General features: G+C 50.5%; 1 protein-coding gene across 3 annotated transcripts in view; it reads right to left on the minus strand.

Moving 5' to 3' along the window:
* Positions 1 to 418: 418 nt before the first annotated feature.
* RGS6 (regulator of G protein signaling 6) overlaps positions 419 to 26,755 on the minus strand; it is a 589,735-nt gene continuing 563,398 nt past the window's right edge. Inside the window, exon 17 of one of the 3 annotated variants that reach the window (XM_079914441.1) lies at positions 419 to 579. In XM_079914441.1, coding sequence (XP_079770567.1) covers positions 460 to 579 — 120 coding nt within the window. In that variant the 3' untranslated portion in view covers positions 419 to 459. Of the gene's footprint in view, positions 580 to 13,832; positions 18,107 to 26,755 lie in introns of those variants that run through there. The other 2 variants (XM_079914443.1, XM_079914442.1) reach the window with 2 other exon arrangements.

Consider the following 26,755-nt stretch of genomic DNA (forward strand, 5'->3'; position numbering starts at 1 on the left):
GAAAGAGTCAGATAAGGCGTTTGGACAACATCCTAAGGACGAGAGCTATGGAACATTGATCAGAGGTGTTGGAGGGTCAGACCTGAAATTTCTGGGAGATGATTCTGGCTGCAGTGTGGACAATGGCTTGGAGAGAGACAGAACTGCACGCAGAGGACCCGGGTAGGCTGCCGTGGTGGGAACCAGAAGCAACTGGAGTGGAAGTGGGGAGGAGGAGAGTGGTTGGGCTGAGAGATGTAAGGATAGAGTTGGTAACTGATTGTCTGTGGAGGAGGACGGTGGAGGGAATGAGCCTCAGACTTTAGGCTTGGAGAAATGGATGGCTGAGGGCGCTGTGAACGAAGAGAAGGACTCACGGAGGAGCAGGTGGGGACACGCTGTCCTCTTTCTTCAACCTGAGAAGAAGTGGGCCTGGGCAGGAGGCTTCATCTACAGGGGACGCTGAGGACCCCTCTCTCATCAGGAGACCGTCCCTCGAAATGAGGCCGCTGTCGAGTCCCGTCGGGAAGCCTGAAGGGGCTGGGCTGGCCATCCTGGGCACAGGACGTTGCCCACAGAATGAGACCACCTGCCTGTGAACTGAAAAGAAGTACTTGTGAGCCCACAGGGTCTCTGGGCCCGGACTGGGCACGTGAGAAGGGCCACGTGGCTTGGACTTACTCTCACAGAGCGGTGGAAGAGGTAGAGGGCAGGGCTCTGGCTGGCAGGCCCTGATCCCTTTTGAAGGTCAGAGAAGTGTGCAGTCTGACTGTGGTTAGCAGGGGACCCGAGTCCTAGCTTCTTGGACGTGTAAGAAGCTGAAGAGCTACTTGAAAGAGATCATATGCATAGATTATACCAACACAGGCTCTGCTTTCTCTAGAAAGCAATATCAAAACGGCTTCATTCTCCACCTGCATTTGGCCAACAGCCTGATTATAGCCACACTAATAACCTTCAAACACTCTCGGGAGGGCCTTTCGCTCTGAAAGGTGCTGCCCCTCCCCACCCGCCCCCTCCTTGCTCCCTCCCTACTTCATGCTTCTCTGGGACTGCAGGGACAACAGCTGTTTATTTCTCCCAGGGCCCGAGTTACTTGGAGGAGAGGCAGATGGCTGTGGGCTCATTCCTGAAGTGCACTTCTGGGGATCGTTAGCCCCAGCTCCCCGGCTGACAGCCCGCACAGGGCTACAGGTCAGAGCATGAACAATTCCCATGAATACGGATGCCGAGGATGGAGGCCGATCGCTTCCGTCCTGCAGGGCAAAGCTTTCGCCCTGGGTGGGGATGGTATTTTTGCTGAGATACAGGGTCGGGGGGAAGGGTTGTCCCCTAAGCCCCAAAGCAAGACATTTTAAGGCTTAGGATTATGGCTCCTTGGAGAAAGATGTCGCTATCAGGAGAGGCAGCACAGAGAGAGATCTGGGTCTGCTGCAGAGTCTCTCCATTCGGTGCCTTTCTGTCGTGCCCTGACAGCACCCGCTTAGGAGCCTAGGTGGTCGTGGTACTGCAGGAGGGTTTTGTGATGGCTGAGAATTTGGATGGGCGAGCATCAGGATGTCTTCCCGTTCTGAGGGGCTACGCGTCCAGGCTCATGCATTAGCCGATGGCGTTCCCCCAGGTTTGCTCTTTGTCTTTCTTTCTTACTGTCCCACTCCCACCCAACCTCCGTGGTTCAGCCCGTATCCCGCTCATCTACTCCTTGAACCCACCCCGATGACTCCAGCCCACACCGGTGACTTGACCGTCTGAAGAGCTCATTCCGCTATGCCCCGCAGTTGTCATATACTCACTTCGTTATACGCTGCCGTCTCACTTGGTTCTCTGCATGGGTCTCATCTATGCATTGAGATTGTGAGGACTTTGTGCTCAGGGACAATGTCCTATGACGTCTGTCTCTGGTCTCCTGTGGCACTTGGTTAGTGCTGAGCAGACAGCATTCTGAGGGATGAGTCTCCAGAGCTTCAGTGGTCATTGTCACTGGATAGCATCATCCTAGGGCTGTGGGAATGCCTCATCCCAAGAGAGATGCCACTGAAGACTGGTCCATGGGCTTCCTTTTAGTGTCTCTGGGCATCAGGGCTGGACATTTCCTCCTCTTCCTGCCCTTCCATAGCAGGAAGCTCTGTAGGAAGCGGGATGCGTCCTGAACTGGGTTTGTTATTTGGATGACGGGCTTCCCACCTGGTGGGACGTGCCGCACTCTGCCCTAATCTTGATGGTCTTCTGCTAAAGATGGTACATGTGGCACGTGACAGTGATGGCCAGGGACAATGATTGCCCATTTGGAGGCCTTGAATCATTCAGGGGCTTCCATATTTTTTTTGTGTGTGTGTGGTACACGGGCCTCTCACTGTTGTGGCCTCTCCCATTGTGGAGCACAGGCTCCGGACGCGCAGGCTCAGCGGCCATGGCTCACGGGCCCAGCCGCTCCGCGGCACGTGGGATCTTCCCGGACCGGGGCACGAACCCGCGTCCCCTGTATCGGCAGGCGGACTCTAAACCCCTGCGCCACCAGGGAAGCCCTGGCTTCCATAATTTGATGTCTTTGCCCGTCATTTCTTTTTCCTGAACGATCCCTCAGTGTCCCTTTCAGCAGTGTCCACTTGACAAATGCCTATTTACCCTCTACGCCTCAGCTCAAATGTCACCAGTCTTCTGTAGTTTCTTCTAATCCCTGGCTCCCAGAATTCCAAATGTTTTATAATTCCTTTCACTTGAGTGCTTTTCCCATGAAGCCACATTCATTTCAGTGCCCATCCCACTGGCAGACCCTGCAAATCCTTCCAGGCACAGACTCTACCTAGTTCACCTTTACATCCTCAGCACTAGGTTGACGCACCGTGAGTGCAAGGTACACATGTGCAGAATTGAACTGAGTGAATTCTGATGCCCATAGGGAGCCATCGAGGTGTTTGAGGCAGGAAGTGAATATACTGGGATGGCGCTGGAGGCCTTCGGTCGCAGACAGGGATGTGACTGCAAACAGCCACGTGCTGGACCTCAGCCCAGGCAGAGGCAGGGAGAGCACAGCGAAGCAGAAGTTACAGGATTCGATGTCAGGTGGGGCGTGGAGGCTGGAGGAGGGAGGGGGCATCAGAGGCTGACGGCCAGACGTTAGGAGGTGGGGTCCTTGGGTGTCGTCAAGAGAGGCATTTCACAGGGGAGGAAGAGGATGCGGGTGTGTCGCAGAAGATAGCGGAGGTCCTCCCAAGCCAAAGAAACATTCGAAAAGCTCTTCGCTTTCCAAATCAGTAAAATGTCTTTCAAATGAGGGAAGTTAAGTTCTAATGGTCAGAATGGTAGGTTGGCCGTTTGTGTTCTGGGCTGGAGAGAGGTGTGGACAAGCTCTGAGTCAGAACCCCGGTGTGAGGGGAGGGTAGCTAATTTCAGCCGCTTGCTGTAAGGGTCCGGTGGTTGAAAGTCAAGAGTTCTGACCCCTAGAGGGAGAGGAGAGGATTTTACCCCGTGCCAATTCCCAGGCCACTCATCCCGCCTCTGTGCTTCATTTGACGATGACACACTTCAACTTCTTCGATTTCAAGCAAGATATGATCGGGGGTTTGAAAGTAACGTTTCTCTGTTACCAGGGCTGATGGCCTGCCTTAGATCGCCACTAACCTGAGCTGTTTCTGTGTCCCTCAGACCTGGCAATAGCAGGTCGGTGACATGAGGAAGTGGCTTTCTCCTCTGGGGGCTGCCCTGGACTCCTTCCAAGGACACGGGGACACGTAAGTCACCTTTCAGCCTTGGGTGGTAGGTGGTGCTTCGGGTGGCAAGGGTGCCTGCAGCTCCAGGGTCACAGTCTAGACAGGTGTGTGGTGCGAAATCACTCCTCCCACGGTGTGTTTTTATTATAGATGTGGGCAACCTAACCCAGCTTTCTTCAGATTATGCTGGCCTAGATGTTTCCTGGTGACATTTCAGCTACTGCCCTCTCACCGTAGGAACTGGAGCTGCACTAAATATATGTGCTCCTCGGAGGTGGGGCTAAAAGGGGCCAGCTGTCGAGGGAGGCTGGGAGGGAGGGACAGAGGTAAGAGGTAGGTGCTAAGAGCTGGCGAATGCTACAGGAAGGTATAACCCTGGCTGTGTTTACGTGCAGAGAACTTGGTTATCTCTTTAGGAGATTTTGTTCAGATGTCTGGAATTTAGTCACTGTAGACCACCCTTTCAAACTTGCCATGTATTTGCTCAGGAAATTTTCATATAGATATGAATTTCATATGCATATGAATATAGGATTCTGGGCAAGAGAAAATTACTGTTAGCCTTGGCATCGCTCTTGAGTTAGAGGCAGTTTAGGGCTCTGCTGTGAGTGTCAAATAATACCTCTGCCTGTTACAGCCCCATGTTGGGAACTTCAGTGCAGATATGCATGAAGGTGACCTTCACAGACAAAACAGGGGTCAGCCTCGTGACCCTGGAGGCCCTCTACCAGCAGCCTCACTCTTCAGATCACACCAATGGTTCCAGAAATAAAGGGAGGCGCTCTCTAAACCGAGGTCAGCGCTGTCACAAAGCCCATGTATTTATCTCACCTGAAAGGTATAAGGCATTTCAGAGCCTTAGGCTCTCAGATTAATATCACTAAGACATTTGCTTGATTTCAGATCTCCTCTGAAAATCATTCATTCTTCCCAAGGCATAGAGGACGGCAGGTTGGGGGCTGTTGGATCCACACTGCTGAGAAGCCCCGATTGACAGGAAGAGGAGAGGCGGGTTCCCGGTCTCCCAGCCTGCCTGCATCATGGGACCGCAGGATGCTCTAAGGACAGCCCTGCAGCACAAAGCTGTATGGTTACGGATACTCATTCTGATGACATTTCTGCAAATGAAACGAAATTTCTGGTCCAGATGGTTGAAACAAACAGACAAAAGGGTTTATGCTTCAAGGTGCCGAAAGCATCCTATGAAATGAAAGGCGTGTCCTAATCTGCTGCTTTGGGCGCATTAAAGGAATGGCATTATTGTGCTGGAGACCCGGGTCCTTTTGCTCTGAATTATCATCACTTTACAAAAACGTTTATTGGAGTCTAGTTGCTTTACAACGTTGTGTTAGTTTCAGGTGCACAGCAAAGTGAATCAGTTATACATACACATATATCCACTCTTTTTTGGATTCTCTTCCCATATAGGTCATCACAGAGTATTGAGTGAAGTTCCCTGTGCTATACAGTAGGTCCTTATTACTTATCTATTTTATATATAGAAGGGTGTAGATGCCAATCTCCCAATTTATCCCCCCGCCGCCCCTTCCCACCCATCATCACTTCTTTTCTTTCTGTTACAGATTACAGGGTGATGTTATTCAGTGAAAACTCTGTATGCACTCTTTGGGGAGGAGAACATTACGATCTTTTAGCTGTTGTTGTTGCCGGGAACCCCACATGTGGTGGGCCGTGTGCATAGATACCCACCTTTACGTGGCCAGAGACCTGGAGGAAATGCCTGGAACAGAAAAACTGGAAGAATAAAATGTGTGCTGCCTGTGTGGAAGAGAAAACAAAAGGTGACAGGAGAACCTCAAACCAAGGGGACTCTTTCCTCAACTGTGTTCACAAGACTGAAACTGGGTATGAGGCAGTTCACCTTGAACCCTATGGAGGGGTCTAATGACTGAAAAGTCAAACGGATATCGTCACCAGACCGTCCCCCTGAGAGGCCGTCCCACCAGATGGCCCTTAAAGACCCGGATGGAGAGCCTTGAGCTGTCCGAGGACGCCTTCTCAGGGAGGAGCCGGGCAGATGGGAACGAAGTCCAGAGCAGAAGTCAGCCAGCCCAAGGACTGCTGTGTGCAGAGCATCACACGCGGCACTGGCTTCCCAAGGGGACCGGCTTTTATTTCCAGAAGTCATGGAGGTTGGGGAGGAAGGCTCAGCCCAGATGCACTTCTGAGGGCAATCCGGATGAAGCTGGAGGCTGGCATGCCCTTGCCCCCTTCACCGCTGCCTCCCAGCCACCCACCTGTGAACTCTGTCCCGGACCCTTCTCCTGCTGAAGGGACAGCAGGTGGCTATTCCATCATCGCCCCTCCTTAGTGCCCTCATCTGTGGACCTGCAGGTCACGTCTCCGGATTCCCTGAGGATGAGGACTCCAGTTCTCGACGCCCAGGCTCGTCCTCTACTGCACCTCCTGCGGTCATTCCAAGTGACCTCAACATCCCCTGGGATGACCCTTACCTCCACCCCGCTGTCCTTCCTGCTTCTCTCCAGTTCTGCTGCCTGACACCCCACGGCCACACCCTGGCTGCCTCAAAATTGCTCCACCTCTGATAGAATAAACTCGGAAAGGCCCTTCCTAAACACCACCTATTATCATTTCACCTCCCTCACGGCTTTTATTCCCAGGAAACCTGCTCCTAGCCTGGCCGCTCTGTCCTCGTGCCCTTTTGGATCATTCTTAGGTCTACTGACCCCACACCATTCTTCCATGCTGACTCGAGCCCTCTGAAATATTCAATACCCACCTCTTGCTTTCCGACCCCCATATTCATTGAGTCACCAAGGGGCTCTATATACTACCACAGCGTCCTGTGAATCTGTCCCCTCCCTCCATCCTCACTGCCAGGCCCTACCCTGGTTTGAGGCATCATGATGTCTTTCTTTGGTGTCTAGCTCTGACCTTTCCTTTTCCTTCACACCCACTCCAGTCCTCCATACTCTGTATGCTCCAGTCATGGGGTCCACTCACTGCTCCCTGAACAGGTCAGCAATTTTCAATCTACCCCCTTCCTCATTTCTGCTCAGGTAGTATTAGTTGCTCCTTACAATGTGCGTTTTATTTGTACCTGTGCCCCTCTGCCTTGTGTCACATTTGGTTAGTTACATGTCTGTCTCTTCTACTAGAAGGTGTGGTCTTGGAGGACAGAACCCCCCTTTTTTTTATTTTTTTTTATTTTTGCGGTACGCGGGCCTCTCACTGCTGTGGCCTCTCCCATTGAGGAGCACAGGCTCCAGACGCGCAGGCTCAGCGGCCATGGTTCACGGGCCTAGCCGCTCCGTGGCATGTGGGATCCTCCCGCACCGGGGCACGAACCCGCGTCCCCTGCATCAGCAGGTGGACTCTCAACCACTGAGCCACCAGGGAAGCCCCAGAACCCCTTTTACTCAACTCTGTAAGCGTGGCAGCCAGCACCACACCTGTCACATGGCCAATCTCAGTAAATATTTATAGATGTAAATTTCCCAGGACATGCCTTCCATCAGAACTGGCTCCCTGGGTCTTTTATCAGGTCAGCCACCAAATCCTGTCTTAGGGCCACCTAACTTCTTTGGGGGAGATGCACTCCTGCCTTCCTTCTGCCAGATGCTCCCTTCCTCTGTGGTCATTCTGACTCTGCCAAACAAGAGGCTGGGCTGTGGAGGGGGCAGCAGGGACTGGGGATGGCACAGAACCCTGTGTGAGTGAACTGGCAGAAGTTCTGTGGGCTCGCCAGCTGGTACCATGGGGGAGAGCCAAAAGGAAAGTTCGTTTTTTCCTGCCCAAAGCTCAGAATCCTGAGTGCAGTCGCGAGTCTTAGTGCTAAAGGCTTAGGAGTGAGAAGTGTCAAGGTCACCTCTGCTTCGTGCCTGACCGGGGAGGGGGCTTGTGGATGCTCTGCGTGTGTGTGTGGGTGTTGCCAGCCACTGGGCATGTCCAGACAGCTAATAACATGCCTCCACAGCGCCGCGAGAATGAAAGCCACTGATCCAATTTGTAATTTATCTTTTGGTTTGATCCCAGTGTTTTCCCTTTGTTTCTGACTCGATGCATTCATCTTCAGGCTCAGTGAGTTCCCTCTGGCAAAGTCTTGCATGAATAGAAGCATTTAGCTACTCAGTAGATTAGTTCGTGGTCACGTGCGTGGATACGTGTGCGTGTGCATGTCTGTGTGTGTGTGTACATACATGGAGCATCCTTAATCCCTAAATGAGGGACTTTCCTTCCAGAAGGGGAACCCAGGATTGGTTGCTTCTGTGAGGTTGGCAAGCAGAGAGCCAGTAGAGGGGGGTTGGAGTCGGTTTAGGAAAATTCTAGGCGCAGCCAGACTGCAGTGTATGGACCTTCACCCTGGGGAAGATGGAGGTAAGCATCTTTGGTTAGAGAAGAGGTGGAGAGGATGTCTTTTCTGGACTTCAGTCAGATCTTCTTCCCTTACAGTTCTCAGGCTGAAAGAAAACATAGGAAGCATCTAGTCCGGTGGTTCCCATCTGAATATGTATCCGAATCACCTGGGATTACTTTTGTCCCTATTTTTATTGAGATTTAATTGACATATACCATTGTATTAGTTTAAGGTGTGCAGCAGAATGATTTTATATATGTATATATTGTAAAACAATCACCACAGTAAGTTTAGTTAACATCCATCACCTCAAATAGTTACAAATTTTTTCTTATGAGAACTTGTAAGATCTACTCTCCTAGAACTTTCAAATATGTAATACAGTGCTGTTAACGATAGTCTCCATGTTGTACATTAGATCCTCAGAACTTATTTATCTTATAATGGGAAGTTTGTACCTTTTGACCCCCTTCACCCCATTCCCCCCACTCCCTACCCCCACCTCTGGCAACCACCAATCTCTTCTCTGTATCTATGAGCTTGGGGGTTTTGTTGGTTTGTTTTTTTTTAGATTCCACATATAAGTGAGATTATACAGTATCTGTCGTTGCCTGACTTATTTCACTTAGCATAATGTTCTCAAGGTCCATCCATGTTGTCTAAAATAGTAGGATTTCTTTTTTTATGGCTGAATAATATTCCATTATGTATATATACCACATTTTCTTTATTCATTCATTTATTGATGGATACTTAGGTTGTTCCCATGTCTTGGCTATTGTAAGTAATTTTGCGATGAACACGGGGGTGCATATACCTCTTTGAGATAGTGATTTCATTTCCTTTTGTTATATACCCTGAAGTGGAATTGCTGGATCATATGGTAGTTCTTTTAATTTTTCAAGGAAATGTCATACTGTTTTCTGTAGTGGCTGCACCAATTTACATTCCCACCAACAGTGCACAAGTGTTCCCTTTTCTCCACACCCTCACTAGCACTTGTTGTCTCTTATCTTCTTGATATTAGCCATTCTAACAGGTGTGAGGTGACATCTCACTGTGGTCTTGATTTGCATTTCCCTGATGATTAGTGATGTTGAGCATCTTTTCATGTACCTGTTAGTCATTTGTGTGTCTTCTTTGGAAAAATGACCACTCCTCTGACTACTTTTTAATTGGATTATTTGTTTTCTGTTATTGAGCTGTATGAGCTCTTTACATATTTTGGATATTAATCCTTTATCAGATATATGATGTGCAAATGGGTCCTTCCATTCCATAGTTTGCCTTTTCATTTTGTTGATAGTTTCCTTTGCTGTGCAGATAGGATTACCTATGAAAAATGGAGATTCCTGGGGTTCTCAAAACTCCCCATTTGGAACCTCTGGAGGTGTGGCGTGGCAGTCTTTAACATTTGCCCTAAGGGGTGCTGGGCTGCCATGAGCTGCCTAGGGCCACACAGCTAATGGTGGCAAATCCAAGGCTAGAACCCAAGTCTTCTGACTCCATCCAGGACGTTGCCTCTTACAGCCCGAATGTGTCAGGGGCTTAAAGCTTTGGGAAACAAGGCTCATATGGGATGCAGGGGAGTGTGTTGAGTGGATCGCTTATCCTGCAGACTGCTAATCTGCCTAATTTAATTAGTTCCTTACAAGGGGGCTTGAATTCTCAGAGCAGGCAGAGATGGCTGAAATGGACCACTCGCTCTGGGATGACCAGGCATCTGCTGACCTTGTCTTTGATACTAGGCAGGATTTCAAAGTCCTCTGTGGCTCCCTTCACCTGCTCTCTCTAGGGACCAGCTCTGTTCTCTTGGCTACTTAGAAAAACAGGCTTCGATTTCTTCCTGGTCTACAGCTATTGCACCTCCCTCCCTTCCTCCTTCCCTTCCTCTCCTCCCCACCAACTCCCCATCCCCCCACGTAGCTTTACTGGAATAGGACTCATATACCAAACAATTCACTCATTTAAAGTATACAGGTCAATCATTTTTAGTATAGTCACAGAGTTGTGCAAACATGACCACAATCAATTTTAGAACATTTCATTACCCCTAATAGAAGCCCATACCCATTAGCAGTGACCGACCGTCTAACCCCAAGCTATCACGAATCTACTTGCTGTCTCTATAGATCGGCCTGTTCTGTGCATTCCATCTAAGTGAAATTATACAATATACGGTCTTTGGCGACTGGCTTCTTTCACTCAGCATGTTTTCAAGGCTCATGCACGTTATATTAGGTATCAGTACTTCATTCCCTTTTAGAGCCAAATAATATTCCATTGTATGGATATATCATATTTTGTTTATGCATTTATCAGCTGACAGACATTTGTATTATTTCCATTTTTTGGTCATTACAAATAATGCTGCTATGAACATGAGTCTCCAAATTTTTGTACAGCCATATGTTTTCACGTGGGTACATACCTAGGCGTAGAATTGCTGGGTCATATGGTAACTCTACGTTTATCTCTTTGAGGAATTGCCAACGCCAGACTTTTCTAAAGTGGCAGCAGCATTTTACATCCCACCAGCAGTGTATGAGGGCTTCAATTCCTGCGCATCCTCACCAACACTTGTTATTATCTGTCTCTTTAATTATAACCATCTTAGTGTGTGCAAAGTGGCTTCTCATTGTTTTTGATCTGCATTTCTCTGATGGCTAATGAGGTTGAGTTTTTCTTTTCATGTATCTGTCGACCGTTTGTCTATCGTCTTCGGAGCAACGTCTATATAGATCCTTTGCCTATTGGTGGGGGGTCTATAAAGCACTACTTGATAACGGAATAAATGATGCCTTGCTCCAATATGTACTATTGCTTCCCTTTGTTTCCAAGTAAGTTGCTTCTGTTACATAAGGAATCATGCATGGTCTTCAGTGTGCAGGTTCTGTGATCATGTGCTTCCTCAAATAGGGGCTCATGGACTTTGGGGGATTCAAATGATAACTTTTTACTGAAGAGGTTGTGGCCAAGGGGCCTGAGGGGTGGGTGGCAGTGAGGACCTGGCCTCCAGACCTTGATATTCCACCTCCTCTCGGCCTTCCCCCTCTGGGCCTTAGTTTCTTTATGTATAAAAACAAAACACTGAGGAATGTACCACTGATGTAGGCAACAATGTGCACTGGGCTGAGAAGCCAGACTCTAGAGACCAATACTGTATGATCCCCTTTATGTGCCTTTCGGAAAAAGGCAGAACTACAGGATCAGACAACAGACCAATAACTGCCAGGAATGTGGATGGGGGAGGGGATTCACCATGAAAGGGCGCGAGGGAAATTTGGGGGGTGATAAAATTACTCTCTTGAGTTTTGGTTGGTGGTTACATCATTGTATAAGTTGGTCAAAATTCATATCTATATTGAAAAAGGGTGAATTTTACTGTATGTAAATTATACCTCAATAAACAAACAAATGTAAAACACACACACACACACACACACTCACAATTGGACTAGAAAATCTCTAAGGTCCTCCAGGGCTGATACTCACTGATTCTGTACTGCGGGTGTGGGCATGGGCAGGGCGGCAGCAAGAGATACCCAGGGCCTCCTCTAGTTCCTAATCTTTCCTTCCCTGATCCCTCCTCCTCTCCAACTCAACAGTCTTGGTGATGTAATGGAAGAAAGAGGGAAAACAGGCTTCCTTGGCTTGCTTGGTCATTTTAGGAATGAGGCCCTCCCTCCAAGAGGTAGCTGTGTCCATGTGGCTGACAGATGTTCTCTGAGGACGGTGGCCTTGCCCAGCTGCTCATCCTGGGTCCAAGGTCTGAGCAACTGGCCCCAAGTGGACTATTTCTGAACAAGAGCTCTGACTCCAGATCCTATGGAAGCAGCCCTGGAGGCTTGTCAGACAAATGGGAATGTGGACGGAGAGCTCACACTTCCTCCAGTTTCCGTCCGGGGTCCGCAGGAGGAACGCCACACGCACCGCCCCCGACTCTGCCCAGTTATTTACTGAGGCCTAACGTGGGATTATTGATCGAGTCCATCCAGGTTACACACAGTGAGGGAACCAGGCCCTTGCTGGGAAGACGAGAGCGAAGGCTTGTCACAGGCAAGAGAGAGACTGCTACCTGCGCAGGCAAACAAAACCCACACCTCCCGGCTGGCAGGAAGGGCTGGGAAAGCTGCCCAGCAGCGATTTGCAAACGTGCTGCACCTTCACCATCTGAGGGCCCCTCTCAGATGCAGCAACTGCTAACATCGGCACTTGTTTCGTGAGCACTTACTAGGTACCAGGCACAGGCTAAGCCCCCTCTATATGAATTCACAACAACCATACGATTCTGAAATTCCCACCCTTATCTTACAACGAAGGAAACGAGCGCTCAGACCGAGGTGTGCGGCCGAGCCACCGCCATCAGGGGCTGTCACTGGATTTGTCTGCTGAAAAAAGCCAGATCCGGCTGGGCCAGTGCCCAGGCTCTGAGAGGAATGAGCCCGTGCCTTAAGGGCAGTAGCATCACAGAGAGCTCCGCGCCAGACGGAGCTCCTGCCGGTGTACATGCCCTACCCCAAGGCCTCTTTAAAACAAACCAGAGCCTGCAGCCTCTCAATGGCCAGGGAGGCGGGCCCCTCGATGTGCAGGGTCCGGGACAGATCCTGTAACCACCACTGTGGGTGCTGACGGGCTGGGGGCAGGGAGGGGGCCCAGGCCCGGGCGTCAGAAATCCCAGTAAGGGGAGCCAGGAGTTCATGGGCAGAAGCACCCTTGGGAAAGCAGGTTGGGGGTAGGCACGCTCTGTGACCCAGCAGGGGACACGCCCTTCAGAGGGCCTCCAGGATGTTTCTCCAGGCCAGAGTCTGGAAGCCGTCACATCCTAGGAAGAGTCGGAGGATCGGAGACATCCATCTGAGGCCCTGAGCGATTGGGCGCTGCCACCAAGGTAAGGGACAGCCTCGTGCCCTTTCGGCCACAAGTCCCCAAGAGGAAGTGGGGAGAGAGGAAGCACGTGGGGGGTTGTCAGACAATCGTGGGTGGGCAGAGCTCTTACTGTTAGAATGGGCAGCCCCAAATCTCCACCTCGGACCTGAAGCAGATCTCTGTCCTTGGTGGTCAGTGGGACCTTGTGCACAGTGACAGCTTGCTAAACACAGATCTGGAAATAAGCCAGAGAAGGAGCTGCAGACTCCCTGGAGGAGGTGGCCATGATCAAGGAGGACAAAGAAGTGCAGCTCTTTTGTGGTGGGGCCACGACCTGACAGTGGGCTATGCTACAGACTGGACACTTCAGCGGCTACTGCAGGTGTGATCTTGGTCTTGACCTCGTGAGGCAGGAGTTCTCGCTCTGGGAGATGGCCCAGGGGTTCGGAGGCAAGTTGGGTCCCATGCAAATGTGGCCGAAGACCCATTCCCACACTTCGGAGCTCACTCTTGCTTCCAGGAGCAGAATTTCTGCACTGAAGCAAACTGCTAGGGGCCGGCCTCATCGTTAACAGGATTGCGGTACCGTGGTGCCTTTTTACCTTGTTCTCTTTCTCCTCTTGTCAGCCTGACTTCCAGGCTCTCAGAGTCCCGCTGCTTTGGCGTGATTGGAAGATGAGATTGTCTGTCGCTCAGGAAACCAAGACTCCCCATAAAGAGCCCCGTCTGTGTGTAGCAGACTTCCATCTTGGGACTTTATTTAAGAGTGTCAGAGTGGTGTCTGGCCACTGCTGATACCAGGCCACTGTGCTTTGTGGTGCCGCACAGAAAATGGGGCACAGACACCACCCGGCCAAGGACACCTGGTAGTCAGGGGCATCAGCCTTCTGTGACACTGTTGTCCCAACCAACCAGGATGTATACCCCACCCCAGAGCTTTCCCAAGCTGCTCAGCATCCTGCTTAGGAGCGAGGGGGAAACAGGCTGTGTGTGTGTGTGTGTGTGTAATGGTGTGTGTGTGTGGTGTGTGTGTGTGTGTGTATGTCATGGGGCAGGGTAGGGAGTGGGGAGCGGGGATGGGTGATAGATTTTTTTCTAGTGGTAAATCCTACCCAACAGACCCCCAAACCAAGGAGCCACACAGAGTGAGCTGGATTATAGTGGGTTCAAGTCATTTATTTTTAGATGGTACCAGCATGTTTGGTTCTGGAGTCCAATCCCCAAATTCCAGAAAAATAAACTAACGAGAACCACATGCACTATGTGAAGGCCATTCCGACGTGTCTGTGATCATGCGTCGAGTGGGCACAGAATACAGACCCGGAGCCCTTGGCGCGGCGCAGGGCCTCCCTCCTCGGACAGCTGACAGCCTCTGGCTCTGAGCCCTCATCTGGGACGGGGGAGAGGGCTGAGGCCCGGCCATGAGGACCCTGTCCCTTTACGGCCCTGGGCCCCTTATTGCTACATTTGCTACTTTGCTACTTTATGGCCCCTGGGCTGCGCCCAGGGGATGCCTTATCAGCGGGTGGTGCTAAGGAGTAGGCTGCTGGCATCTGCCATTGCCATGGTTACACGAACACAGACCTCTCTTCAGAGGGTCCTGAGGTGAGTTCTCGGGATCCATTTGGCCACTTTTTGACTGTGCCACACACGGTCCTTGCTACGTACTCAGCTCAGACGGCCCTTTTGGAGGCTGGTGGCATGTCACCTTCCCCCTCAGGACCTTCCAGCTCCTGGACTTTGCTGGAACACCTCCCTTCACTATGTTCTGCAAGGCCCAAAGACCAACAGCCCTCAACTCTTTCCAGCTGCTGGGAAAGCTTGCTAGTGGCGGTTTTTGAAGCCCATGCACTTGGAGCATAATGCGAGGGGTGCATTTTTAGAAAAACATCAACTTCTACAACTAGCCAAGGAGCTGGACGGGTGGCAGGCTGCTGCTTCATGCCCTGCTGGTGAGGTAGTTTGAACACAACAGGGACCCTACTACAGGGAAAGCCCCTGGAGCACGTCTCCATGTGTTCACTGGTCTAAGAAGCGACTCAGGGTGGTGAGAGGTCCCTCCTGGGTGCTGGCCTGTACCTGACCCCTGGGCAGGGGTTGGTCTTGAGCACGACGCAGCTGACTGCGCCGGTGGGCTAGACCCTGCTGCATTCCTGGGGCACAGCAACCCAGAGTGTCCCTTCCTGGAAGGGCAGGAGCCCTCTCTCCAGCCCAGAGAGCCCCTGCTGCTCTGGCCAGGCTCTCTGCCTGCTGCTGGGTACTCACATGTGCCAACCTACAAGCCTTACTCTTCCCATGTAGGCAAAGTCTATGGCGGTCAGATGCCCAATGCCTGGTGCCTGTGTGTCTGCCCTGATGGGTGGGTGGTCACTTCTGAGACTGCCCTGATGCTTTGGCTGGGGGGCTGCCAACATGGTATTTGCCCTGTGCATCCTTATTGGGAAGAATCCCAGACCCAGAGACCATGCCCAGTCAGGGGAGCTAAGGCAGGACAGGGCAAAAAAGCAGTTTATTTCGCTACAGAATTGCCTTCGAAAGTCTAATCTGGTCTGAATTTTTGGCTGTGTCCACCAGGCCAATGGGGAACTGGCCGAGACCAGATTTTCCAAATGTACTTGCATTCTAAGGTCTGCATGGTAGACTGACCTTGGACTAGCCCGCTTGGGTGGAGCGATCCTGTTCTACCCCCCATTTCTGGGTGTGATCTGCTGGGGGGTACGTGGTGGCAGTCACAAGACCGAACACGCCTTAGTTGGGAGGCGGGACAAGGCGGGTTATTGCTCTGGGTTTGAATCCATTTGAAGCGCCCTTATGTCTGTCGAGCCGGCTGGATGTCCCCAGAGGTGTCTGGAAGCCTTCATCCTGCTCCATCTCAGGGCTGCAGTCCATCTGGCTCTGAGTGGGCCTTCTGGGGACCTCCAAGGTGGGTCAAGCCTCAGGAGCTGCAGCCAGGGGGACACAGAAGTCCTGGCCAGGGAGACTACCCCTGCCCCGGCTGCAGTCACAAGGAAGGACAGGAGGCAGCCAGCCCCTTGCTCTCGATAACTGAGGGCACAGAGGCACCTGCTGTCCTAGAACTGCCTTTGCCCACCGACCCTGTGTGTCAGTGTCAGCATAGCCTGGGCACCTCGGCAGGGAATAGCTTCCTCTGGGCAATGCTGGGTGCAGAGGAACACGATCGGGAATTTTGTTCTGAAACAAGAGGTCTGTGTGAAAAGCAAGGGGACAAAAAAAGGATGGGACGAGAAGAGGAGGGGTCAGAAGACCCCACACTATGGGAGCGGACTTCACCAAACTCATTTACTCATCAAGCAGTGGCCAGCTGTCTGCCAGGTGCCAGGTTCTGAGCCCAGGTTGTGTGGCATGAGGGGGAGGGAGTGTCTGCCCAGGATCTGGGTCTACAGCCCCCCCTTTGGAGGCACTCCGAGGACTCAGCATAATGTCTCTAATTTCCACTGTACCGAGAAGGGAGAGCAAACACTGCCATGGGGGAAACTGAGGCGCAGGGGTCAAGAACCCACCACGGTGCAACTGTAATCACGACTCCTCATGCCCTCGGTGGCCCCGCTGGGAGGGATGGAAGCTGGTGCCCCGGGGACAGGGCACGAAGGTGGGCTTGGAAAGATGGTCCTCGGGGAGCGCCCAGGAATCAGCGTCTGCAGACAAGCTTATGAGCCTCACCGGCTGGTGAAGTTGCCCACACAAGTATAGAAATACTGATTGCTGCTTTGCTTCTGTGTTTGCTGTTTATACACTCCCAGGGGAGATTTTTCACCTCCGGCCAGAATAGATCAAAGGAGGATGGTCATAGCAGGTGTGGAGGTGGGGGTGAGTGTCTGAATTCAAAAGCACGTTGCTTATACCGCTCTCTCGGAGGGCTCGTGGGAGTCACAACGATGACAGCGACAACAATGAGCCTAACAGCTACCATTTGCAAAACACCTACTACGCGCCAGGCACCCGACTCGGTGCCCCGTATCACTCCCTCACAGCCAGGTGGGCGGATGGTCGTTTGCAGGTTGAGCTCTGTGCTGGCGTTGCCCTGTGATGATTGGCATTGTGGAGGGCACAGCCTTTGCTGGGCCATCAGAGGACCACTGGGCCCTGGCCTCGCTCTGGGCACAGATTCCGCCCCAGCTTCAGACACAACTGAGACCTGGCCGCAGGGGCCCAGCCACGCCTGGGACTGCCAGCCTGGGGCCCAGCCCCTCCATCTGGGACCCTCCCAGCTCCCACCTGGAGCTGTCGGAGGGGAGGATCCCAATGGCCCCCGAGTTCACCGCTGCGTTTATTTTGAGTAAGTCACGCGGGGACACACCAAGGAGCAAGGGGCCACAGCAGAATAAATTACGAAATAATAAAACATGTAAAAGATGGTCAGAACCTTCACGGCTGTTAAACCACAAGCTCTTTCATCAACACCAGTGCTTCCTCTGGTGTTGGACCCTCGAGACGTGTGGCAGGATTAGAGGGCAGCCGTCAACGCCTGTGGAGACCTCCTTGAAAGGTGGCCTCCGAGGGGGTTGGAAGAACTTGAGGTGCTGCAGTGCAGGAGATGGCTCAGTGCTGACGATGTGATTGGGGCGCGTGGCGTGAGGGCAGCCTGGCCCCGGGTCCTTGCACGCAGCGGCCGCAGAGATGGGGGAGGCGGGAGGCGGGAGGTGGTCGGGACACAGTGGTGTAACTAGGGGGGTGCCGTGGGTGCACCAGAGAGGCGGTGGGGTGTAATACTGGATGTGCTCAGGGCCAGGGGTCCTCTTGAGTTTGCTGGAAGGCGTGATCCCCGGACGGCGGGAGGAGTGATGACAGCCAGAGTCTAACCTCAGCTGACAGTCACAACGGGAGTCCCACCGGGTGCTCTGCCCTGAACGTGTTAGGGGCCAGGACCCCCTAGAGAGCGGGGTGTCGGCACACGACTATACAAGGAAGAGAGGGTTGTAAACAGGGGCCTCTACCTGGCTGACCCCAGGCTCCGTGGACTCGCCTTCTGGCCTCCCTCTGGATCACCCACCGCGTCTCCCCACCGTCGCCCATCACGGCCCTCACTCTTTCTCTTTCACAGTGACCAAATCTCCCCGCAGGGAAGCTCTGTCTGCAGATGTGGAGCGCGGCCGGCTGCCCGTGTGGTCCTCGGGCCCGGGCCCTGCGGGGGGCACTGTCAGGAGGACTGCATCAGGCCGGTGAGGCGCTTGCCCGCCAGCGACTTTCCCTGCAGAGACAGCGACACAGGGGCACCACAGGCGCACACACACAGAGGACAGACACAGAGAGTCAGACAGGTGGATTAATTGTTGGCATGAGCCACGAGGCCAAACGACTTAGCTCACCAACCCCTTTCATCTCTCGGTTTGGGCGCCTTAACCACAGACAACTGAACAACCGGGTCTTTGGGGCAGGTTAGGGGGTGAGGGTGTGTCGCTGGTACACTTTTGGGAGCGTGGGGATTTTACTTACTCCAAACCAGGCATTTTAACCTTTAGGTAGAGTGTCTCTTAATGCCCGTGGGCTGCCCCTGAACTTGATTTTATCCAAGTGAGGAAGGAAAGGTGGCCTGGGGACTAGTAAGATCACGGGGGGTGGGTTGACCCAAATAGATGATGGCTAAGAATCTGGGTGACTGGGAACTAAGGAATTAACTAGTCTGAAGAAGGCAGAAGACCTAGGAATCCTGTTTAAAATGCAGGATTGAGCTCTCCTTGGGTCTTCCCGACAACCTGTTCTGGGACTGGGAAGGTCTGGGGGCGCTGCCGAGGCTCGGAGCCTGGGCTGCAGGACACAGGGCAACGTACTCCTGTGTTCTTGGTCCCCATCTCTGGTACCCGGATGATTCCACATCAGGAAGTCTTACAAGCCCTTCGCTTACAAACTATGAAGCCGTTCTTGTCCTTTCAAAAACAAAAAGGATGAACTCTATCATGAGGCCTGGTACATGGGGCATAGAGGTCCTGAGAGAGGCCAGTTGCCCACATGCCCAGGAGGAGCCTCTGATGTGGGACTGGGCACCAACAGGAGGATGGGGAAGGCTCAGTCCTTTGCTTATTTCCCTATAGCCATAGTCTGCGCCCATTCCCTGCTCACCCTCTTCAGAAATCCATAGCATTGGACAGGCGTCTAGAGGAGAGTATGGCTGGACCCAAGCAGATTGATCACTGTGCCTGAGAAAACACTCAGAACCCATCTTAATATTGACAGTGGGTCAGCGCCATCTGCCTAGGGTAGCACGCGGTCGCTCATCAGCACGGGCTGCAGCGTTTGGTAGCGTGAGGTTTCAAGGGCCAGCAATTCCTCATGTTCATTTCCAAGTGGGGTGTGAGGGCTCATCCTGTTTACTGGGCTTGGCTGCGAGTACGCTGGATGTAATTAAAGAAAATTGATCAGGTTTGTGACGCCTGGTAGGGTACTCAATAAACCTGCTGATTGATGAATTGATGGATAATGGGCATTTCCAACAAACGAACAACATGGGCTGTGAGTTTGCTGGATGCAGGACAATATGTCATCTGGCTTGGCTCTCCACGGAGGGACGTGCCAGCTTGACTTTGAGAATTCCGATGGCAGGGATGGGAGCTTGTCCAGAAATGCAAATGCTCTCGGGGCAGTTGGGAAGTCTGCATCTACCTCCCCTTTGCTCTGTTTTTCCCCTTTCATGCCTCATGCTAGTGAGATGAAACTTTTCATTTCTTTCTTCCCTACAGACACACACACACACACACACACAATCTCCCCATCAGCAACCTTATCTGAATCTTCAGATACACTAAACTTCGCCTGCAGCCGGATACATTTATACTGGGCTACGAATTTTTTAATCAGATTTTTTTTTTTAATCCTAGAGGGTTTCAAGTGCCAGTCTTTGCAAGTCACTAAAAGCAGGATGGCTACTCCTCTGTGTGGAGTGAGTTAGGTACAACGGTAGCTCACAGATGGCAGAGGCTGACGGCCGAGGACTCCCTCCAGCCCTGGTTTTAAGCACACATGGAGCCGGGACTTTTCCTTGACTGCCCTTTCTTACACGGAGCTGTAGGCATTTGTCATCCAGGGGGTGGACCTGGGAACGGGCCTTCTCCATGCAGTCTTGAAGGCAGGAAGCATGGGGAAATGTGGAGCTGATGAGTCTAGGGGCCTCCTGGTATGCGGGCTCTACCAAACCTCCCCCAGCTCCTTTCACCCTTTTCCATCCCTGCTCATGTGAAAGGCACCAAGGAAGGCTGCTTTCCTCCTGGGTACCGCTGTGGAAACCACGCACCAAGTACCAGCTCCTCCCCCCTCCTTCCATCGCTCCTCCACCAGGGCCACAAATTACACATGGTTTGCCCTACAATGGCATTTGGGGCTCTGATTTAGCTGGCGGGTGTGAAAGAAAAGGAATCACTAACGCTTCTAAATAACAGTCCGTTGCCAGCGCAGATGTTAAAAGCCCGGAGACAAAGAGGGTGAGGTTTACCAGGCATCCAAACCCTCATTACAGCTTCATTCTCATTAGTGAGGTCATTTTGGCTGGAGAAGGGGCTGTGGTTGAGGGAGGTTAGAGGTTCTGTTTCTGGGTGATTGTGTGTCTGTCTGTTTTAGGTGGATTTGGCCCTGAGGATCCCTGCCCTCCACACCTCCCAGTTCTGTAGAGCGGGCTGGGCTGGGAGGCGTTAATTAATCTCTTCCTGCCTAAGTCCCGGAGCTCAGCCTCACAGCTCTGACTGCAAAGACCTGTGGCCAGCCCATCAATCCTTCCCCTCCCCTCCCCCAGCTGCTTGCCGCGCTTCACAGTTGGGGGCGGGGCTGCAGCTGACAGCCCTGGGGGAGAACACACCCTGAGACTGTTCCCAACCTCGAAGCCATCCAGGTGGTACTCCTTGGCATTTCTGTCTCCCTCTCCCGCTGCTGCCCTCACACATTTACCAAATGCCAGTTCTGCTGCTAAAGGAGGTCATGATGGCTCAGGTCGGCTCAGGGGGCAGCTCAGCCCAGCCGCAATCTGTTCACTAGGCAGTGACCTCGTGGGTGAGGCTGGAAGGTGGTTACTCATGCAGGGTGCAGGCAAGGCTAGATGCTGGCCTCGGGCTTTGGGGAAGAAATCCTGCAAACACACTGGCTCAGCAGCTGCCTCTCTTCTGAAGAGCTGAGGCTCTTATAATTTTCAGGGATCAAAGTGAAACCTGACAGCAGAGGCTACCGGTGTTCAGAGATGAGCTGCCCCAAGGTGTGTGCTGCTAGGGGCTTGCTGGGAGCTCCTAGCTACTGCTCTGCGCACAGAGAGGGGAGCTCCCACCCTGCACCTTCTAGGGCTCTTTCCTTCCTCCTCTTCACCCCCATCCTCGCCTCCAGTTTGGACGGTTCTGCAGGAGACACTTAGGAAGGGGAGTGGTAATTCTGCCTTTGCCTGGCATCTTGCTTAGTTACAGGGAAAGGAATTTTTTCAGGGTGTGAATGTGTGCTGTTCCTCAATGCTGGTCAGTTGGGAACAGATCATGGTGCCAGGAAACTGTAGCCAGCTCAGCCTGAGGCCTTGGCGTAGCTGAGCGAAGCAGCTGAAGGTGGTTGAAAATGCTATTAGCAGGCAGCCTTTGTCCAAGTGAAAAAATATACAGTGATTAAGAACTGAGCTGCAGAAGGTACATTCCAGAGACAGCAAAGCTTTGCATTCAGACAAAGTACTTTTCACCTTCGAGACATTTGGCCAAGTTTAATCCAATAGAATTTGTGATCCTTCAATTTCATGGACCGCAGGCTCAGTGCTGGGTTCACAAACACCCACACGTTCAATTCCCACCCTCCACCTTGACTAATCATTTCAGCTCTGCAGCCATCCTGATGGCTAGAAGCCTGGAAGAAGGTGGTCACGGAATCCTTTGTTTCTAAAAGGAATGGCTCCCTTTTGTGAGGTGCTTCAGGAAAAATCGACATGCTGCTTGACATGCTGTGGCTCTGTGCATCGCACTTCCAGATATTAATCAACAAAGCATGCACCATCCGGGTTACCAAGAGCTTTCGCCACTCACTTACCTGAGAGACTGACGCTAACCTCTTTGGCTGAGAGAAGGGCTGTGGCTCAGAGGGTAGCCCTGGGGGTCACATGGCATACTGGGGGCAGCGGAGCCAAGCACTAGTGGCTCAGGCAGGACCTTTTTCAACTCTAAGAAAGTAGAGACATCTGAGCTGCTGATGAGATTTTCTTGCTAATTTGCTCAGATGACCTAAGACCAAAGTTACAGATCTCAAGTCCACTAAGTCTAAACACATGCTATGAGGGGGATGGAAATCAACCGTGGTTGTCTCTAGGGGAGAGAGATGGAATTGACTGGGAAGGGGCATAAGGGAACTTTATAGGGTGATGGGTGTAGGTTACACTGGTGCGTACATTCGTCAGATTCGTCGAACCATACATTTCAGATCTATTCATTTTGCCATGGGTAATTATGTTTCAGAAGAAAAAAAAAAGATTAGAAAAAAATCCAGCTATCACATCTCTGCTTTGAAATGTCCCACCCCTTGCTCTTTTTCAGTTGCTGTCCCAGCAACTTTGCCTTTTGGCTAAATTCAAAGTTTCCCCCTCCAGTATAGGAGAAACCCAGATTCCTCTGCTAGGGGAACTAGAACTTGCAACAGAACTAATTTGGAACATGATTTCTAGTCTCCATAGATCCAAACGGATCGCCTTGTGGTGACACACAGGCATCTTTCATCCCAGCTAATGAAAATCGGTGTTCTGCTGAATAGGGCTCGCCAGGTGCCCTCAGCAGGCAAGAAGTGGGAGGTCCCAGAGAGAAGCTGTCCTTTCAAGGAGGCTGAAAGTTCCCTATGAGTAGACGATGCTCAGGTTCATAGATGATGAGTGTGTGTGAACTCACAGGCCTGTAGGGGACTTGCTGGGAGAGCCGTCAGCCCTAAGAGCCAGGGAGAAAGGAAAGGTCCCAGCTTGGGTTTGTTGGGAGTGGGAGGAGCCAGGGATTCCAGCCAAGTCAGGACTGCCTGACATCATGGCGTGACTTCCCTGGAGGTTGGTCCCCCTGGTGCCGCCTTCTCCACTGAGCAAAGCGAAAGGGATGATTTCAAAAGGAAGTGTAAGGTATTCCGTGGCATCTCCTTTCTCAACGATGTTTAAAATTGGAGAGAGAGTGCCATTTGCTTGGGATAGTTTAGAGGGCTAGAAGCTCTGGCAGGGGATGGTAGGAAAACCCATACTTGATAGAGAATAATTTGAAAACACTGCAACTCTCCTCTTTCATCATCAGCAAGATGGGTGGATGAGATGGGAACTAGGCAATGGTTACACATGGCTGATCCATGGCAGAGCTAGGCTGGAGCAGCAGCCAGGAAGCAGAGGCTGCTTCCGGCTTTGTCACGCTTCAGGGAAGGGGGAGGGGTGGGGGGGATGCCCTGTGACAAGATCCATTCCTGAGGTCTGTATTACTCCTGGGTCCTTGCCAAGCTTTCTGATCTCTCTCAGGAGCTGAAGGGCATTTTATTTGGTATTGAAATATTCTCTTTATTTGACTTTTTAAAAATAGGATACCACAGACATCCGAGACGCAGCCGGGCCGGTGACTCGGCTGTGGGTGGCGCCCCGGAGTCCGGGTAGGCAGCAAGGGATGCAGGACGCTCTCCGAGGTCACCCCCGGGGAGAGCTGAGAGGCTGACATGGTCTTGGTGCTCCAGCCGGGTGTCAGGACTGAGCCTCTGAGGTGGGAGAGCCGAGTTCAGGACATTGGTCCACCAGACACCTCCCGGCCCCACGTAATATCAATCGGCAAGAGCTCTCCCAGAGATCTCCGTCTCAAAGCTAAGACCCAGCTCCACTCAATGACCAGCAAGCTACAGTGCTGGACACCCCATGCCAAACAACTAGCAAGACAGGAACACAACCCCACCCATTAGCAGAGATGCTGCCTAAAATCATACTAAGTTCACAGACACCCCAAAAACACACCACCGGACACAGTCCTGCCCACCAGAGAGACAAGATCCAGCCTCATCCATCAGAACACAGGTACCAGTCCCCTCCACCAGGAAGCCTACACAACCCACTGAACCAACCTTATACACTGGGGGCAGGCACCAAAAACAACAGGAAGTATGAACCTGAAGCCTGCGAAAAGGAGACCCCAAACACAGTAAGTTAAGGAAAATGAGAAGACAGAGAAATACACAGCAGACGAAGGAGCAAGGTAAAGACCCACTAGACCAAACAAATGAAGAGGAAATAGGCAGTCTACCTGAAAAAGAATTCAGAGTAATGATAGTAAAGATGATCCAAAATCTTGGAAGTAGAATGGAGAAAATACAAGAAACGTTTAACAAGGACCTAGAAGAACTAAAGAGCAAACAAATAACGATGAGCAACACAAAAAATGGAATTAAAAATTCTCTAGAAGGAATCAAGAGCAGAATAACTGAGCCAGAAGAACAGATAAGTGACCTGGAAGATAAAATAGTGGAAATAAATACCGCAGAGCAGAATAAAGATAAAAGAATGAAAAGAATTTAGGACAGTCTCAGAGACCTCTGGGACAACATTAAACACACCAACATTCAAATTATAGGGGTCCCAGAAGAAGAAGAGAAAAAGAAAGGGACTGAGAAAATATTTGAAGAGATTATAGTTGAAAACTTCCTTAATATGGGAAAGCAAATAATCAAGTCCAGGAAGCGCAGAGAGTCCCATACAGGATAAATCCAAGCAGAAACACGCCAAGACACATATTAATCAAACTATCAAAATTAAATACAAGGAAAAAATATTAAAAGCAGCAAGGGAAAAGCAACAAATAACACAAAAGGGAATCCCCATAAGGTTAACAGCTGATCTTTCAGCAGAAACTCTGCAAGCCAGAAAGGAGTGGCAGGACATATTTCAAGTGATGAAAGGGAAAACACTACACCAAGATTACTCTACGCAGAGCTTCCCTGGCTACGCAGTGGTTAAGAATCTACCTGCCAGTGCAGGGGTTTAGGGTCCGAGCCCTGGTCCAGGAAGATCCCACATGACACAGAGCAGCTACGTCCGTGTGCCACAACTACTGAGCCTGTGAGCCACAACTACTGAAACCCGCATGCTTAGAGCCCATGCTCCACAACAAGAGAAGTCACTGCAACGAGAAGCCCGTGCACTGCAACACAGAGTAGCCCCCGCTTGCCACAACTAAAGAAAACCCGCTCACAGCAACAAAGACACAACACAGCCAAAAATAAATAAATAAATAAATAAATAAATAAATAAATGATTTAAAAAAAAAAAAAGATTACTCTACCCAGCAGGGATCTTATCCAGATTCGATGGAGAAATTAAAACCTTTACAGATAAGCAAAAGCTAAGAGAATTCAGCATGACCAACCAGCTTTACAACAAATGCTAAAGGAACTTCTCTAGGCCAGAAACACAAGAGAAGGAAAAGACCTACAATAACAAACCCAAAACAATTAAGAAAATGGTAATAGGAACATACATATCAATAACTACCTTAAATGTAAATGGATCAAATCCTCCAACCAAAGACATAGACTGGCTGAATGGATAAAAACACAAGACCCGTATATATGCTGTCTACAAGAGACCTACCTCAGACCTAGGGGCAAATACAGACTGAAAGTGAGGGGATGGAAAAAGATATTCCATGCAAATGGAGATCAAAAGAAAGCTGGAGTAGCAATTCTCATATCAGACAAAATGGACTTTAAAATAAAGACTATTACAGGAGACAAAGAAGGACACTGCATAATGATCAAGGGATCAATCCAAGAAGAAGATATAACAATTGTAAATATTTATGCACCCAACATAGGAGCATCTCAATACATAAGGCAAATGCAAACAGCCATAAAAGGGGAAATCGACAGTAACACAATCATAGTAGGGGACTTTAACACCTCACTTTCACCAATGGACAGATCATCCAAAATGAAAATATATAAGGAAACACAAGCTTTAAATGACACATTAAACAAGATGGACTTAATTGATATTTATAGGACATTCCATCCAAAAACAACAGAATACAGTTTCTTCTCAAGTGCTCATGGAACATTCTCCAAGATAGATCATATCTTGGGTCACAAATCAAGCCTTGGTAAATTTAAGAAAATTGAAATCACATCAAGTATCTTTTCCAACCACAACGCTAAGAGACTACATGTCTATTACAGGAAAAAATCTGTAAAAAATACAAACACATGGAGACTAAACAATACATTACTAAATAACCAAGAGATCACTGAAGAAATCAAAGAGGAAATCAAAAAATACCTAGAAACAAATGACAATGAAAACACGATGACCCCAAACCTATGGGATGCAGCAAAAGCAGTTCTAAGAGGGAAGTTTATAGCAATACAATCCTACCTCAAGAAACATCTCAACTAAACAACCTAACTTTACACCTAAAGCAGTTAGAGAAAGAAGAACAAAAAAACCCAAAGCTAGCAGAAGGAAAGAACTCATAAAAATCAGATCAGAAATAAATGAAAAAGAAATGAAGGAAATGATAGCAAAGATCAATAAAACTAAAAGCTGGTTCTTTGAGAAGATAAACAAAATTGATAAACCATCAGCCAGACTCATCAAGAAAGAAAGGGAGAAGACTCAGATCAATAGACTTAGAAATGAAAAAGGAGAAGTCACAACCGACACTGCAGAAATACAAACATCATGAGAGATTACTACAAGAAATGATATACCAATAAAATGGAACCTGGAAGAAATGGACTAATTCTTAGAAAAGCACAACCTTCCGAGACTGAACCAGGAAGAAATAGAAAATATAAAGAGACCAATCGCAAGCACTGAAATTGAAACTGTGATTTAAAATCTTCCAACGAACAAAAGCCCAGGACCAGATGGCCTCACAGGTGAATTCTATCAAACATTTAG

The sequence above is a fragment of the Stenella coeruleoalba genome (assembly GCF_951394435.1).
Source record: "Stenella coeruleoalba genome assembly, chromosome: 2".
Lineage (NCBI taxonomy): Eukaryota > Metazoa > Chordata > Mammalia > Artiodactyla > Delphinidae > Stenella > Stenella coeruleoalba.